The 18,659-nt window shown below is 32.6% G+C and overlaps 2 protein-coding genes and 1 long non-coding RNA gene across 14 annotated transcripts in view; 1 reads left to right on the top strand and 2 right to left on the bottom strand.

Moving 5' to 3' along the window:
- The window catches only part of LOC127701037 (uncharacterized), a 115,627-nt gene extending 110,877 nt beyond the window's left edge, over positions 1–4,750 (bottom strand). The window contains exon 1 of the long non-coding RNA XR_007981803.1: positions 4,622–4,750. This is a non-coding gene — a long non-coding RNA (uncharacterized LOC127701037). The remainder of the gene's footprint in view (positions 1–4,621) is intronic.
- LOC127701030 (probable E3 ubiquitin-protein ligase MID2) overlaps positions 1–10,170 on the bottom strand; it is a 37,357-nt gene extending 27,187 nt beyond the window's left edge. For both annotated transcript variants that reach the window (XR_007981801.1, XM_052204800.1), the window contains exon 1: positions 10,087–10,170. The gene's annotated coding sequence lies outside the window, so the exon portion shown is untranslated. The remainder of the gene's footprint in view (positions 1–10,086) is intronic.
- A 155-nt stretch (positions 10,171–10,325) lies between these two features.
- Positions 10,326–18,659, top strand: part of LOC127700205 (cleavage and polyadenylation specificity factor subunit 1-like) — a 48,694-nt gene continuing 40,360 nt past the window's right edge. For 10 of the 11 annotated variants that reach the window (XR_007981498.1, XR_007981497.1, XR_007981496.1 and 7 more), the window contains exons 1-7: positions 10,326–10,446; positions 13,779–13,933; positions 14,630–14,666; positions 15,250–15,380; positions 16,148–16,228; positions 16,921–17,213; positions 17,926–18,065. Coding sequence is in view for 2 of the 11 variants with exons in the window: in XM_052203611.1 (XP_052059571.1) it covers positions 13,790–13,933; positions 14,630–14,666; positions 15,250–15,380; positions 16,148–16,228; positions 16,921–17,213; positions 17,926–18,065 (826 nt within the window). In the remaining 9 variants the exon portion in view is untranslated. Of the gene's footprint in view, positions 10,447–13,778; positions 13,934–14,629; positions 14,667–15,249; positions 15,381–16,147; positions 16,229–16,920; positions 17,214–17,318; positions 17,330–17,925; positions 18,066–18,659 lie in introns of those variants that run through there. The other variant, XM_052203613.1, reaches the window with a different exon arrangement.

Here is an 18,659-nt window from a genome sequence, read left to right as displayed (position 1 = left end):
CCACTACATTTTGGTTTAATAGTCTTAAAAATTCCATCAAATCAAGTGCACTTAACAACTTTTGCAGATGACCAGAGCAAAACTCACAAGCTAATGTAGTTACTTGAGTCACCTTTAAGGAATTTTTATCATCCAAATTTTTCTACAAAATATTATGAGGTTTCTAGGCTTTGGTATCATTTTGAAAAGAAAATGCACTTTAGAATAGGGGATTAAACATTCAAATTTTCCCTGTTTTAAAACAAAATTTCAATTAAAAATATTAAGGCAACTTTTAAATTCAATTGTTGATGATGTGAATTTATCTTCCATCAGCCTAATCATGCTAATACAACAGACTTGATAGAGTGTAGATTACCTGATTTTTATTACCTGCCAAAGTCAACAAAATTCAGTCATTTTCATTTGAATTATTAAATCAAAATGGTCATTTTGAGTTCGGTATACATGGTATACAAGGTCATATAAATGTATCAATATTATTTCCATCATAGCCTTACCTTTATGTATGAAAGTTAACCTCCATATCATATTAATAAATCAATAAATACAGGTGTTTTCATACAATTACATGTGTATCTACAGATGATCATAAATCAATCTAAATCATTTTACAATTAAATACACATCTAATTATTAGATTTCTATCAGAACAGGTTTTATTTTAGGGTTGCGATTTTTTATTTTTTAAAGTCTGAAAATTTTAATTTAAAAATGAAAGTAACAATTTTTCATATATATATATTTACTAGATTAAGTTTGATATAAAAAAAAATCACATTTTCAGCTGACATGGCTGAAGAATTGTTCATATCTATAAAAGTGTTAGTTTTTACAGTAATTAGTTCTTAATATATTTATCTTAAGAATACTACAACAAACCTTTTTTCATTGACTATTTGAAATCAGGAATAATTCTTGTTTCTGTTGTACTCCTGTCATTTGTCTGTACAGAAACAGAACTTAACACTAAATTTTATCTTTTTTTTTATAACTTACCCCAAGAAGTTAATACATATTTATTGATAGCCTGGTTTATATGTTGTGTTGCTATAGAGGGAGGAAAGATACCCAAGGGATATTCAAACTCATGAACAGGTGTAAGTTATATTAGACAATTTTTCCACATACAATGTAACATCCATAATTCATATAAACACATGACAAAGGCAGAAACTTATAAAATTCTGATCGACACAAAACTTTGAAATGCTAAACTACATATCATGCTTTAATATGCTGAACAATGTTATTCCAATGTAAAACTGCATCTGTTAATCACTCTTAAAGGTATAGCATGTATAGTGTATGATACCATATAAAAAATCTAACTTCAGTTCTATCAAAATTTACAGATTTTAATTTTTTCAAAGTTGTGACCATCTAGGTCAAAGTGAGTTTGCACCTGATATGAGGCAGCCGGTAAGCATCAATTAATAATCATTAGCATAAAACCATGACTAAAAGTGAATTATTCCAATCTAACTTGAGATGTATCAACACAAGTATGGAGTGATTGTTTTGAAGAAAAAAAAATTGCCATGACATTAAAAAAAGGAATTTATTTTCAGCAGTTACTAGTAGGGTACAATCTAAGGTAAAATATTAAATGGGCCTGTATTCATCCCTTTAATTATGAAATACAACTTGAAATTTTGAATTGTTTCCCTTTAGCGTGTTTAGCCACAAAATTAGTTTTTCAATATATATGACAATTCTTCTGTACACGATAAACTGGTACATGTGGAAGTTAAACATAACAGTATTGAGGATGATTCTGACTCGAAACATGTTTATAAATATCATATCAGTTTTTTGTTTCATACAGTTCAAATTTGCTGAGCATGACAGATATTTGTGACTACATGAAGCCAGAGACATAACACATGTAATACAAGAGATTAGAAACTCATTTAATTGTCATACAAATCTATTAAAATAGCATACAGCTCTATCAAATTTTCTTTCAAACTACTATTTCCTTCTTTCTAAATTTTATCTTAATTTTAGAATATTCGGATATACATATATATGGTTTAAAAGGTTTGAGAAACCTATCTTTTAAAACAAGAATGTGTCCATAGTACACGGATGCCCCACTCGCATTATCATTTTCTATGTTCACTGGACCGTGAAATTGGGGTCAAAACTCTAATTTGGCATTAAAATTAGAAAGTTAATATCATAGGGAACATGTGTAGTTGATTGGACTTCAATTCATCAAAAAATTGCTTCGCTGAGCGCAGCTGGATACGACCGCAGAGGTCCAACCCTGAACAGTTGGGGCAAAAATGGACACAATATTCGCACTTGATACAGGTCTAAATTTGGATTGTAATTAAATATTTGACATATAATAGGTTTCTGACACAGAATAACTGTAGTCAAAGAACTTAGAATTGGTTATATGATTTGAATTTATAATCAATTTTTTGCTTTTGTGCAATACACTATGCTGTTGCTAATTGACCCCCTCCCCCCCGCCACCAAAAAAAAAAAAAGAAAAAAATTTCCCCCCCTTTTTTTTTGCTTTTGTGCAATACACTATGCTGTTGAGAATTGACCCCCCCCCCCCAAAAAAAAATTTTTTTTTTACCTCCCCTTTTTTTTTAAATATTTGAAGAAATTTTCTTTTTAGTTTCTAAAATCTGAAATGCGAAAAATTGTCCTCCCCCTCACAATTTCTTTTTTACCCCCCCCCCCCCCCCCAATTTTTTGTTTCACCTCCCCCCCCTTTTTCCCCCCAAAAAAATTCTTTCCCTCAATATGGTCATAATCTCAATTCAAATTTCCAATGGAGTTTGCAACCATAATTACCAATTGAAATACATCATAAAAGTCTTAAATGACATACATAATCATGGCTACAATTAATATTCCTTAATCAGCATTTTTAAATAGTAACTTCTAAAAATAAATTGACAGCTAATCACCTCAAGACAATACAACAATTCTTTATACATAATTTAAAAGCAGTGTAAGGGAGGTAATCCAAACATAAAATTGTACTTTTTTTAATTGTCCATTAACCAGGAAACCCTTGTTTTCCCCCCTAATTCCTAAAAGGTTTGGGCCATAACACCCCCCCCCCCCCCTTTCCCAAAGCCAACCCGAACCATCCCTTTGTGGTAAGGAAACTTGTGGTATAATTTCAGAGAGATCCATACACCGTTCCACAAGTTATTGTCTGGAAACTAGAAAAATGCTTATTTGGGCCCCTTTTTGGCCCCTAATTCCTAAACTGTTAGGACTATCACCCCTAAAATCAATCCCAACCTTCCTTTTGTTGCTTTAAACCTTGTGTTTAAATTTCATAGATTTCTATTTACATTTACTAAAGTATGTCTGGAACCAAATGTCTTCAGACGATGCTGACGACGAGGTGATACCAATATACAACAGCAAAATTTTTTGCAGTCATATAAAAACTACCTTGACCAAAAACTTTAACCTGAAGCGGGACAGACGGACATACGGATAGATGAACGAATGGACGCACAGACCAGAAAACATAAGGCCCCTACTACTATAGTAGGTGAGGCATAAAAAAGATTTAATAAACAATGAAAGTAAAATAAATTGCTTCACCGTGCCCAGCTGGATACGACCGCAGAGGTCCAACCCTGAACAGTTGGGGCAAAAATGGACACAATATTCGCGCTTGGAACAGGTCTGAATTTGGATTGTAATTAAATATTTGACACATAATAGGTTTCTGACACAAAATAACTGTAGTCAAAGAACTTAGAATTGGTTATATGATTTGAATTTATATTCCATTTTTTGCTTTTGTCAATACACTGTGCCTGTGCGATTTGACCCCCCCCCCCCAAAAAAAATAAATCAAATTTACCAATTAACCCTTTTTTTTTTTGCTTTTGTGCAATACACTATGCTGTTGCGTATTGACCCCCCCCTCCCAAAAAAAAAAACAAAACCCACTTTTTTTTTGCAAAAAAAAAAAATACCGGGTATGTGAAGAAATTTTGTTTAATTTCTGAAATCTGAAATGAGACAAAATTGCCCCCACCCAATTTCTTTTTTACCCACCCCTTTCCTTTCAAAAAAAAAATTCTTTCCCTCAAGATATGGTCATAATCTCAATTCAAATTACCAATGGAGTTTGCAACCATAATTACCGATTTAAATACATCATAAAAGTCTTAAATTGATAATTGAAAAGCAGTATAAGGGAGGTAATCCAACATTGTACAACATTGTACAATTTTGTTTTTGGATTACCTCCCTTACACTGCTTTTAAATTGATAATTGAAAAGCATTATAAGGGAGGTAATCTAACATTGTACAACATTGTACAATTTTGTTTTTGGATTACCTCCCTTACACTGCTTTTAAATTGTTCATTAACCAGGAAACCCTTGTTGTTCCCCCTTTTTTGCCCCTAATTCTAAACGGTTTGAGCCATAACCCCCCAAAGCCAATCCTAACAATCCATTTGTGGTATGGAAACTTGTGGAATAATTTCAGAGAGATCCATACACTTAAACACAAGTTATTGTCTGGAAGTTACAAAAATGCTTATTTTTGGCCCCTAATTCCTTAACTGTTGGTACCATAACCCCCAAAATCAATCCCAACATTCCTTTTGTTGTATTGAACCTTATGGTAAAATTTCATAGAGATCCATTCACTTAAACTAAAGTTATTGTGCAAAAACCAATGTGTCTTTGGACGACGCCAACGTCATACCAATATACAACCGCAAAAAAATTTTTTGGTCGTATAAAAATTACCTCAGTATATTGAAAATTAACAAAGATCCAAAAATAGGGGGGCTGTTGGTATGGTAGGTATTATCTAAACATGTTCTGTGATTTTTGAGAAAATAAGATTTTAATTCATATTTTAACATCATCAATGAAATAACGAGAGCCATGTGACTTCAAGAGATTTTGAAGAGTTGTCAATCTTTTGCATTATATGTCTCGAATGCAGCATATATGCATTTGAGGATTACAGATATTGTTTACTAAATTTGAAAACATCACGAAATACAACTTGGAACGTTTATTAGGATAATTGAATTGGTTTTAACAATTTTGTTCACAAAATAAAAATAAACTGCTTCGCTGAGCGCAGCTAGATACGCCCGCAGAGGTCCAACCCTGAACAGTTTGGGCAAAAATGGACACAATATTCAAGCTTCATTCAGGTCTGAATTTGGATTGTAATTAAATATTTGACATATTATAGGTTTCTGAATAAATGTAGTCAAAGATCTTGAAATTGGTTATATGAATTGAATTTATATTCAATTAAAGATTTCTTGCTGTTGTGTAATACTTAGTAAATCTGTTGCCAGACTATGAACAAATAAAGTTCAATTAATTCTCAATGTCATATTAGAAATTTTTGAAAATAAAAAGGGAGCTTACATCAATAGATATAAACAATTCACCAAAGTTTCATGAGAATTGGTGACAGCATTTTTGAGTTATTGGCTGAAAACTGGAAAATCACCCCTTTTTTTAATGAATAAAAAGCCATAACTCAGAAATGTAAAATGTAAAATTTATAAAATTCGAAAGGGAGCTTACATCAATACATACAAACAATTCACCAAAGTTTCATTTGAATTGCTGAAAGCATTTTTGAGATTTTGTCCGAAAAACTGGAAAATTCCCCCTTTTTTTATGAATAAAACCCTGTAACTCGGAAACGTTAAATCTAAAATTTATAAAAATCGAAAGGGAGCTCATGTCAATAGATATAAACAATTCACCACAATTTCTTGCAAGTTGGTGAAAGCATTCTTGACTTATTGTCCAAAAACTGGAAAATCCCCCTTTTTTTAATGAATAAAACCCCATAACTCAGAAACGTAAAATCTCAATTTTATAAAAATCGAAAGGGAGCTCACGTCAATAGATATAAACAATTCACCAAAGTTTTTTGCAAATTGGTTAAAGCATTTTTGAGTTAATGTCCGACATGTTGACGACGGACAGACGGACGGACAGACGGACAACGGTATACCATAATACGTCCCGTAAACGGGCGTATAATAATCAAAAATGAATATTTTTTTCTTTGTTTCCTTGCTTTGATACTAATACTTTGTCAGGGATTTGGGAGGCCTTTAATAGAAATTTTTTTTTTACAGAATTAAATATCCATAACATTGCATAAGTTGAAACAATACTCCCCCTAAAAATGTAAAGTAGCACTTGTTAGTTTTCAGACATTTCCACTCATTGAAGTACCAGGCAATAGTACTAAAATTAGAAAATTTCTTTAATATTTGCAATTTTTAGAGAAACCTGCAAGCATAAGTTTAGTTTGGCTGGTGGCAATTTCTATGGAAAACGCTGTAATTTGTTTAAACATTTAAAATATGTTCTCTTTGTTATCATTATAAATGCTTTTAGCATTTCCAGCAGGAAAATCAAATTTCTTTATTAAACTGTCATGACTGTCACAAATTAAAATGTCGATTAATATGTTTGGGGATTTTTGATTCAATGATTCAATGATTGAATAGAATAAACAGTCATGGGAATATATTAAACGGGGATTTAAAAAATTATCTGTCTTCCAGAAACCCGTTCCTGCATGATTACCATTCCATCCATTGCTCCCAATGCAATGAAGCAACAAGATTGTACACGCTGAAATGTCTCGCCTACTATACTGACCATTGATTTTATGTTGATAGTCCTACACATATAAAGTTTTACTACAAGTATCACATTAACATTTATGATCCAAGAAAATGAGGTCAAGGTCAGATAAACCAAGCCGGAAATACATGTACATCTTAATACAATCATTCCACACACAGAATATAGATGACCTATTGCTTATAGTATAAAAGAAACAGACAAAGCCATGGGAATTCTATATTGACCAATGAACCATGAAAATGAAGTCAAGGTCAGATGAATCTGCTAGACAGACATGTACACCTTAAAATCTTTCCATGGATCAAATGTAGTTGACCTATTGCTTATAGTATTTCAGAAACAAAGTTAACCAGGAAAACTGAACATTGACCAATGAACCATGATAATTAGGTGAAGGTCATATGATACCAGTCAGACAGACATATACACCTTACAATCATTCCATACACCAAATATAGTTGACCTATTGCTTAAAGTTTAAGAAAAACAGACCAAAAAACAAAAACTTAACATAAGCAATGAACCATGAAAATGTGGTCAAGGTCAAATAAAACCTGCCAGACTGACATGTACATCATAAAATATTTCCGTACACCAAATATAGTTCACCTACTGCATACAGTATTAGAAAAACAGACAAAAACACGAAAAATAAACTATCACCACTGAACCATGAAAATGAGGTCAAGGTCAGATGACACCTGCCAGTTGGATATGTACACTTTACAATCATTACATACCCCAAATATAGTAGACCTATTGCTTATAGTATCTGAGAGTCAGATATGGACTTGACCATGAAAACTTAAACCTTGCTCACTGATCCATGAAATGAGGTCAAGGTCAAGTGAAAACTGTCCGACAGGCATGAGGACCTTGCAAGGTACGCACATACCAAATATAGTTATCCCATTACTCATAACAAGAGAGAAATTAACATTCCAAAAAATCTTAACTTTTTTTCAAGTTGCCACTGCACCATGAAAATGAGGTCAAGGACAATGGACATATGACAGACGGAAACTTCAAACCAATTAACCATAAGGCATCTACACGTATATACAAAGTATGAAGCATCCAGGTCTTCTACCTTCTGAAATATTAAGCTTAAAAGAAGTTAGTTAACGCCGCTGCCGGATCACTATCCCAATGTCAAGCTTTCTGCGACCAAAAGTCGCAGGCCCGCCAAAAATGAATTCATTTAAGTAGAATAAAGTTGTCTTTTTTCATGAAACAATGTTAAGACCATAAACACACATGATAAATATAAAATCTACCACTGCCTAGACTCTCAGTCTCCCATGTCATACGATATTTCTCCACATGAGGCTTGCCAAGCTTGTTACAACATCTAAAATCTAACTGTAGAGAGTGGAAAAAATATCATTTTGTGTGAGATTTGGTGGTTGATTCTGTTTCTCTAATGATCAATAGACGAAATGTAGACAAATTCAATCGTTTTCCAATGATCTGCAAAAAGAGGTTTCGAATCCTGCTGGGGCAAGAACAAAAATTTGTGTTTTTCAGATCTAACATTGTTGGGCTAAATTTGAGATGAATTGTCTAATATTTTGGGGTTATCCCTGTACAACCATAGGTTATCCCATGGAGAATATCTGTTATAAAGTTGCCTAGAAAATCAACCTAACAATATTCATGATATTAGAGTAGATCTGATTCTTTACTTCCTACCCGACCGGGGCTGGAACCTGTACTTTTCAATTCATACTTCTACGGCAACACCGCCTAGCATTGCACAGACACCTTATATCCCCTCCTCTAACTATAGCTCATAAAAATCAGCTTTCGTTTCGAATTGTTAGGAATTAAACATGGAATTCTAAACGCAATACACAAAGTATTTTTAAGTGTACAGGAATGATAATCTACTCTTCTCTTCAGTATAATTACAGGATGCTATTCTATTTTAAGAAGCATACAATGTGTGGAATATATATATATAAGTCCATGGTATCATCAATTTAATTCATGTTAACTTATATAGATCTACAAATCAATTAATCTAACACAATGTCAATGAGCATGATGAGTGTGCCAGGAGTGAATCACTTTGGGTTTGCTCCATTGTGAGTAGTGGGACGAAATAGTTACCCTGTCAGGAGAGTAGAAGACATCGAACTATGGTGTCTCAGTAAGAGTTTGTTGTAGAGTTTACTGTAAAGTATTCCCTGTTCATGCTGTTAGTCTGGAACTTATCCCCAATTTGGAACCTATGTGTTAACTTCTGGCAATGAGTACTTTTTGCAGATAAAATACAATCCTTGAAGAAGATACCTGTCTAAGTTGTCTGCCTGAGATCTGCCATACCCAGATACAAGGATTTGATTTTGATTTTTTGGTGTTTTAACGCCACTTTTAAGCACCGCTTTTGGGCTATTTCGTGGCGGCCAGTTTTTATTGGTGGAGGAAGCCAGAGTGCCCAGAGAAAACCACTGATCTTCGATAGGAAAACTGACAATCCTAGTCAATTAAGATTGGAGTTGAGTGCACCCACACGAGCGGGGTTCGAAACTCACAACCTCAGTGTTGACTGGCTAGTGATTACAGTAGTAACTACTTAGACCATCTGGGCCACCGAGGCCCCCAGATACAAGGAAACTTAAGTTAAGGTACATAAGTTTAGTATAGTCATGATAGTAAAAAATACTACAATCAGATTGACCTCGTAATTCATTGTAAAAATTGCAAATTGTTCTCTTATGTCAATTATTTAAAATCTCAGCCGTAACATCATACATACATGACATAGATCATTATACCCTCCCAATACACCAATCTTGAGTTTTTTTTTATCTATGAAATATTCAGGTTGACCTAAGCTTAATCTGGGTAAACAATGTCATTGAACAATCAGTTTTTACTACAACGAGAAGATATGTTGCATCAAATATCAAAAGAGGTTGAGATCAGAAACCTGAACTTAGCTACTTTGTTAACCAGACTAGACGACGAGTCCGACTCAACATCGAAGAGACGAAAGCCAAACTACAAACAGTGGCCACGGTGGCACATTACATTGACAGAACTGGCAGATTTGATACTGCTGTTCCTCAATCCCAATCTTAACCAGTGCAGCACAGAGAAGAAACTAGGTTTAGCAAAATGCACGAAAGAGAAAATCGGCACATTGAGACGATTTGTGCCAACAGGCCTTAGGATTGAGGATTGAGGATACATCGCAATAACATTAGCATTGTGACATAGGAAATTTATGGGAAGTGCACTAATATTCGAAGGTGGTATATACTATATATATGCTCAAAAGAAAAAAATCAAGGGGGTATCTATATAGTTATAACTGTATAAACTGTAACTATCATTGAGTACTCAGTATCTAAATATCAATGCTGATTGATTATGAAATAAAAGAACGTCTAATGAAATTTCAGTTAAATCTCATTTAAGCATTTATCGTATTACCTGATTAAATACATGCAGTCTTCGGTGCAATGGTATTCCTGTGGGTTCCTGTGGCTCCCAAAAATTATTGAACTTCTCAGCAGCTTGTAGTTACACCGAAATATCGTACATTTTTTCCGCAATGTCATTAAAAAAAAAAGAATTCTTGAATACTATTTTTTTCAAATAGAAATCTAGATGATATGTGGAACATTTTAAGAATTCAAAGTTTTTTTTCTCTAAATTCGAAACAAAATTCGAAACAAATAATGGCGACCTCCATGAAAATATTTTTTCTACACAAATTGTGTTTAAAAAAGGGACAGAGACTTCAACATTGAGAAATAAAATGGATACATAGTGCCTCAAAACTTCATTTAAGTAGGTCATTTTCTTTGACACTTGTTCTTTCCAAGAACATCGTGCACAAATAAGACAAAAAATGGTCTGTTTTGCAGCCGGCACGATCAGTCAGGATCAGGCAAGCTCAGTTTGAAGCTGTAACAAGCCCACTGGATATTCTGTAAATACCACCTTTATAAGGACAACCACCATGAGATATGGTGTTAAGAAGGATTTTGAGGGTGGCACTATATGATGCAGATGTGAATCAAGAATTTTGAAAAAAGGGGGGCCTGCAAAGAATGCAACGTTTGGAGGGTCTTGTAAAAAGTCTATGCATTGAACATATATGTAGCTACATTAAGGGTGAGGTTGGGGTGGTAACAAGACACACATTACCGGGGGACATTAAAACGATGTAGAAATACTGGGCGTTCCTTCTGTTCGTCCGTTCCTATTACTGAGTGTTAGCGCTCTCATATTTACAATTCTTGCCAGATTTTATAAAACTTATATCATAGGTTTGTATCAGCAATGTCTCGGACAAGTTCAAAAATCAGTGTAAATCACTGTTATGCCCCGTTGAAATATTATTTATATGGAAAATTGCATTGTTAGCGCTCTCATCATGCTCATGTGTACATTTTTGACAGGTTTTTTAAAAATTTATATCAAAGGTTTATATAAGCAATGTCTCGGACATGTTCAAAACTCAGTGCTGATCAACTATTTTTTAAAGAGTTATGCCCCTTGGAAATATTATTTATATGGAAATTTCATTGTTAGCGCTCTCATGTGTACAAAACTTGCCAGATTTTTATGAAACTTATATCACAGGTTTATCATGTTTATATCAGGAATGTCCTGGACAAGTTGGAAAATCATAGCCGATCAATTATTTTTAAAAGAGGTTTGCCCTTTGAAATATTTATTATATATATATGGAAAATTGCAATTGTGTGTTCACTGAGTCTGATTCCAGTATTATACACACCCCTATATAGCTACTGGAAGTTCACCATTTTCTATATGTTTGGTTGTAAAATAAAGACACATGTTATGCTTTTAGTTAATTTTGTTGCATTCTGTTAAGAGTTTGTTGCATTTTTAGCTGTAGTGGATACTTCTAATGGAAATTCAGATGACAGAAGTAATTTTGTTGCATTCTCTTAAGAGAATTTGTTGCATTTTTAGTTGTTGTGGATACTTCTAATGAAAATTCAGAAATGGAAATAAAAGTTCTAGGGTCAGGGGTTTAAACTAGGGACAGTTGGGTAACTGGAACCACACATATATTTTTTATTTGGCCTAATAGAGTTATGCCCCTTTGATATATTACTTATATTGGAAATATCATTGTATTTCCTCTCAAGCCTTCATTTCTCTAAATTGATTTATCATGTTTATAAAAAAAAAATTAAAGAAGAAAAAAAAGTAGTTATTGCCCTTGGATAGATGAAATATGCACTCTGCGGGGGACATTGAAATCAGTTCTTTCATTGAAAGAGTCATGCCCCTTGGCAATGTTAATTTATATTGGAAATTGCATTGCATTTGCTCTCAAGCTTTCATTACTGTAAGATATTAATAACAATATTAAAGTTGTTTTTTTAGTTATTGCCCTAGGCCTTAGACAGATAAAATATGTACAAAGTGGGGTACATTGGAACTCTGTTTAATCATAATAATTTTTTCGTAGTGAAGATCTAAAGAGCACAGCTTGTGTTTGTAGATCTTAAGATGATGATTGTCAACATGATTGTGTGATCTAAAAAATTTAAAGAAAACAAATACCTGTAAAAGATAATATTGTCATTAACATTTCAATTGTTAAGCAATATTGAGTAAAATCCAGTACCAATAAAACTACTAAGCCTCAAAAACCCTTTGTATAATTATAAAGGCAATAATTAATATGGTCTGAGAGCTATATGTGGAAAAAAGATTAGGTCTGTTTTGTCATCATGAGGTGCGTATTTGTCTTGATACAGCAATGTCTTTCTCTGGAGACTAAATATCAGCTGTTTTAAATCATGATGTAATTTCATTTTAAATTGTTGTATGCATATAAGTTATAAAGATAGATAATTTTGGTCACAATGAATCTGATTATATCATGAAAAATTACTCTGCATTTATCTGAGAGTGCTGCCTTTTATTTATAGATAACATTGTATGATGTATCCGAGAGCATTCTACTCTAGTGTACCGACTGAGGGTCCATTCTTAACTATAACTATTAAGTATAATATAATCTATTAATAGATGAGGGAGGATTGCCTCCCCTGATTTATTGTGAGACAAAATGATGTATAAATTATTGTTATATGTCATGTATGTGAAAACCAATTTTTATTCTATCCATCTCATATATATGGGAAAGGATTTAAATAGTCTGAGCTTTTATCCAATCCCTTTGTTTAAATATAATTGATTTGAACAATAGCTGTGTAAGATTTGAAGACATCCTATACAGGGTCATGTCTGGATGACCTTCTATGCAAATTTTAATCAACCAATTGTTGCCAATCAGACGCTGATACTGTGATTACAATTTTTCCTGCAAACATAGGGGAAAACTTTTGGTCAAAATTTCACCGTTCACTGCTATGATGATTAAAAAACAACGCCATGGCAAAAAAACAGAAAAAGCCAGAAAGACAAACAATTCCATAAAAGACTACTAACTGTCATATATCAACTTAAGATTTCTAACTATAACGTGAATAAAACAATGAAGCTAAGATAAGATTAAATGGTAATTGAACATGACCCCTTATGGGATGTCTCCAGATCTTACACAAGCATCAAACAAATATAACAAGCAAAGTGAAGGATCTGATCTTTAAATACTTAATGAGATTTTTGAAGTTTTTTTCTTCAGGGCTCTCATTAGGATATTTTGAGGGTGTTGCCTGTGACTCATCACTTTTTGAAATGGTGAGTCCCAGCTAATTTTGATGAGTCCATAGTCCTGTTACTCAAATAGTTCCTATCTGAACCTTCCTGTTTAGCTAAGTGGACTTCCTCTTATTGAAGGATCTGTTATAAAACTGTATTAGTCAGATTAATATAGTACATGTATGTATTTATAATACTTACATCAAAGTTTTTGTACTCCAAACACATACATGATACAGTATAGGTTTTTCTCATCGTTAAAGTCCATTAGATGACCTATAATTGTATTCATCCTTGCCCTCTGGTGTTTACATTCTTTTACTATTGGGATCAGTTTTCCAGAGAACTTAAATATTTTAGCTTTGAGTTTTTGAGAATATGCAATAAAAAAGTAGAAACCAGTATACACTTTTAACGTGTGATATATATATATATAAGTTCATTTACATTTACCTTCCTTGTATTTGCAGATCTATAGAATATGTATTCTGTATATAAACAGACGCACCCACCAACAGGCATAGAACATTGTGTCTACTGTAATTTCTTCAACACATCGGAGAGAAACTTAGTTATAGCTGCTGTCAATCAACTTCATGTTTATAGACTTAACCCAGATACTGAGGTTTGTACCAGACATTGTTAGGTGGGAGTGTAGTAAAACATTCATTGTTAATACATTAGAACAGAACTTAGTTATAGCAGCTGTCAATCAACTTCATATTTATAGACTTTACCCAGATACCATGACAAAATTTGAAAAATTCAAACAAGAAAACTAAAGGCCTGGAGTCGATTTCACAAAGAAACTTACGACTAAGATTGGTCGTAAGTATACTGAATTGTTCATGACTTACGATTAATCTTAGTCGTAAGTTTTTTTGTGAAACAGACTGCTGATTTATGATAAAACGAAAAGTAAATATAATATATAGCAAAGAATGGCTACCATGAAGTAAAACATTTAATGTTAACAACTATTGTTAGACCATTTGTCATGTTGTTTTGTTATTCATCACTTAGAACTATTCTCTCAAACTGAAATGAATTAGTAGTAAGTACCATTAGAATTCATTTTATGAAGTCGTTTTGATACAACAAAAAAAGTACAACACTGTAGTAGGAGTTACCAACAATATTGAAACACACGGAACACAAACAACTGACTCCTTTCATGCCTTTGAGAAACGAATGTACAAACAAAGCAAAATAACAACACATCGTCCTGATAAATTGACTTGGTACAAGCACAAAATGTGTTGGGTAAACCAATTTAATCTTCCAAGTTATAGTTTTTACATTTGAAGTTGATATTTTTCAGGATGATACTGGAAAGAATGTTTCAGAACAAAATCAGGGTAGGTATATCAATTATTGCATGTATTGAATCATATAAGTTAGATAAAGAGTAGATATACATGTATTGAGAGAAAAAAAAATGTAACCACATTCTTATCCTTATATTTGCCATTTGTTTTTATACAACCAATGAACTAGCAGATCAGTTTAGGTATCTCCTGAGTCTTACTCTAACAATATTTGTTTAGTTTGGAAGCTGTTTCCAAATTGGAATTTCCTGTATATTTGTTTTTTAAACATTTTAAGATGGGAAGTGTTATTTTTCTGTAAAGATATTTAGCTCCAAATATAAAGTATAATGGCTCAAATACGTTGAAAATTCTTCATACAAAGCAGACATGTTTTAGGTGTTGTAAGTACAACAACTATTTTAAGAATCAGCTGGATAATTTAAAAAAAAAAATAAGTTCTTTAAACATGTTGAAATTTCTTTTTAAAAAATGAAATGAGATTGAAACTGAATTTAAAATACTACACAATAAATGTTGATGAAAGTAATTTTGTAAAGAAAAGAAGGTATGGTACAATTGTCAATTAAGTCTTGCCTATGAAGTTATACATTTCTTTTAAATCTATTTATAGAGACAAGAAAAAAACAGAAACTGGAATGCTTGGCTACTTTCAGTTTGTTTGGTAACATTATGTCTCTACAGTTTGTCAAGTTACCAGGAGCAAACAGGGATGCACTTCTACTAAGTTTTTCTGACGCAAAGGTAAATATAGTAGTTTATTATATGACAATATAATTTCTCTTTTCTCATCGGCTAAAAGCATATGGAATAATCTTGATAAAACATTATATTTACCACAGGAATAATCATGAGAGTTTAAAATAAGATTTGGGACAGCTGACATGTACCTAAATAGTTATTTTCCTAAGCGACCTCAATGACATAGTTTTATGACATCATGCAAATTCTCGTTTTTCATCTTTTTTCGGTGTTAAATTTATTTAAGTAAATTTTATTGAATGTTTCAAATTATAAAAGTTAGCAACTGAAAAAGCAGAAAATATACATGTATTTAGTATAAAAACAAGGAGCAGTTGAATATTTTGAGAAAATACTAGAAAATTGGACACAGATAAAAAAAAGTAATATACTAAAACAACTGATGACTTTTGATATCAGTTGATACAATGATTTATCATCCCCTGAGATATGACATTCACCCTCGGCCATTGGCCTAATGGTATATCATCTGGGGATGATAAATCATTGTATGAACCTCATCAAAAAACAATAATTGTATAATGTGAAATTACCTGTAGCGAACAGGGATGCACTTCTCTTAATTTTAGAATTAGCAAACCATGCTTGTATTCAGTTCAGCCTCTTTTTTTGAAAATATTATTGTCTTGTGAAGATGCAATTCAATTAAATATAATTTTATGTTGTTATAGGTGAGTTTTAATTTGGTCATACTTTATTTTCAGTTATCGGTGATTGAACTTTATTCATCCAATCATTTTCTCTTTCAGTTATCAGTAGTGGAGTATGACCCTAGTACACATGATCTACAAACAACATCACTACATTATTTTGAGGAACCTGCTCTGAAGGTAATTCTAAAGACCATTACAATTATTTGTCTTGAATACAATTTTTTAATCCACTATATTTTAAAATTATATCCCAATCAATTAACGTGGGATTATAAAGATTGGTTTTACTAACATCTATCTTTAATAATTTGTTCTAGCCTGATAAATGGATTAGAACGAAAGTCATCACACAAAACGATACTCTATAGTCCCTTATGTAATTTTTATCAGAGAATTTTTTGATGTCTCAGAAAAAAAGGATGTAGTTAGCAGTTTGTTTTTAATATGATTTATTTCTTCACCATTATGCATTGTATCAGTCCTTCTCTTAAAACAACTTTGGGTAATTTTTACAAAAATCAAGTAATATGTTTACTTAAGACTCCTAGTTGGTTTTTAAGAGTTGTTATATAAAAAAAAAGTAGCTCGCAGAAAGGGTCTCAGTACAGAGATTAAGATTAAAGTGTTACCTTATTGAGGGTATGTTATTTCCATGGTTACAATATAAAAATGTTATGAGGGTTAACGACTTGAGTCATAACTTTTGGAATGGAATTACTTTTGATCAGACTCCGGTCTTTCAGGAAAGGAACATCCCAAGTTGTTTTATATCTGCACTAATATTACATGCTTAGATTTGGTTACATAATGGCAAAAAAAATGGATACAAAAACACATGTTAATGTTTGTTTTCTGTTTTCTTCCATCAGGATGGATTTGCAGTCACTTACAGCATTCCTGAAATCCGAGTAGATCCCGACGGACGATGTGCAGCAATGTTAATTTATGGAACAAGACTTGTTATTCTGCCATTCCGTCGAGATGCTGTCATAGAGGACTCGGATATCTCTGGAGGAGGGAAATCACCTATTATGTCATCATATATCATAGATCTCAAAAGTTTTGATGAAAAGATCACCAATGTTAAAGATTTTCAGTTTCTGCATGGTTATTATGAACCAACTGTATTTATGTTATACGAACCTTTCCAGACTTGGGCTGGGTATGTACACTAGCACAGTTAACTTATTATACTATAAACCTTCCCAGACTTGGGCTGGGTATGTACACTAGCGCAGTTAACTTATTATACTATAAATCTTTCCAGACTTGGGCTGGGTATGTACGCTAGCACATTTTTTGTTTTGACGTCACTTATACACTGTTCCTTAAGCTAGGAGAAGAAATTAAAAGTTTATAGAAGTTGTGTTACACACTTTTTTTAGTGCACCCTAGTCTTTTTACTGATGGTGTGGTCTATTATGAAAATAAGGAGATGAGGTATGATTGCCAATGAGACAACTATCCACCGAAGTTCAAATAAAGTGGATTTAAGCAATTACTGTTAATTCAGAAATTATTGTGTGCATTTATTATTGCGATTTTTCAAGAATGGACAAAAATGCGAGTTTTATTATTGCGATTTCGAAAAAAAGTGCATACAGGTCTATATTTCAGTTATCAGAATGCGAGTTCTTATTATTGCGATACTCACCCAGTCGCATTAATAAAAACATCACAATAATTTCTGAATTTACAGTATTGGCAACTTTACGGCCTTCAACAATTGAGAAAAACCCATACCGTATAGTCTGCTATAAAAGGCCCCAACATGAAAAATATGAAACAATTAAATTGAGAAAACTAACGGTCTATTATGGTATAGTTACTAATTAATCGTTATGTTTTTAATTTGATGTCATTTGTATTTTTAGGAGGACAGCAGTGAGAGCAGACACGTGCTGTATTGCTGCTATTTCTCTGAATATTCAGGAGCGAGTCAATCCTGTTATCTGGTCTATGAACAATCTGCCATTTGATTGTTGTAAAGTAATGGCAGTACCTAAACCTATTGGTAAGTTAACATGGTAACAGTGTTACAAGTTATATACAGTAAGTTCACACATCGTTGTCAATATAATGGAACTGTCATACAAGTGAGAGGTTTAGCTAGCTATAAAACCAGGTTTAATCCACCATTTTCTACATAAGAAAATGCCTGTACCAAGTCAGAAATATGACAGATATCCATTCGGTTGATGTGTTTGAGCTTTTGATTTTGCCATTTGCTTAGGGACTTTCCGTTTAGAATTTTCCTCAAAGTTGGGTATTTTTGTTATTTTACTTTTTACACTTCAGAAAAAATTGCACTAGCATTGGCTTTTGATTCCACTATGTCATCGTGGTCATGTCAATAAAACAGGGAGGAAATTTTAAAAGTTAAATTGGAATAATGTTGGTAATATTTGGTACATTGCCCTATACTATTCTTAAAAAATTTGAAAACATGGCATAATTATTGAAGCTAAAAGAATTCTCATTTTTTTTAAATGGCTGTAAGATTTTGAAATCTGAACAGTTCTCAATATGTACCAAGTTGAAAACTGTTCAAACATTTTGTTCAAGGTTGCATATAAAACTTTTTTTGTATTTGAATTCCAGATGAGTC

The sequence above is a fragment of the Mytilus californianus genome, unplaced genomic scaffold (genome assembly GCF_021869535.1).
Source record: "Mytilus californianus isolate M0D057914Y unplaced genomic scaffold, xbMytCali1.0.p SCAF_5, whole genome shotgun sequence".
Lineage (NCBI taxonomy): Eukaryota > Metazoa > Mollusca > Bivalvia > Mytilida > Mytilidae > Mytilus > Mytilus californianus.
The sequence above is the reverse complement of the archived record's forward strand: the minus strand, read 5'-3'. Positions and strand labels throughout refer to the sequence as shown.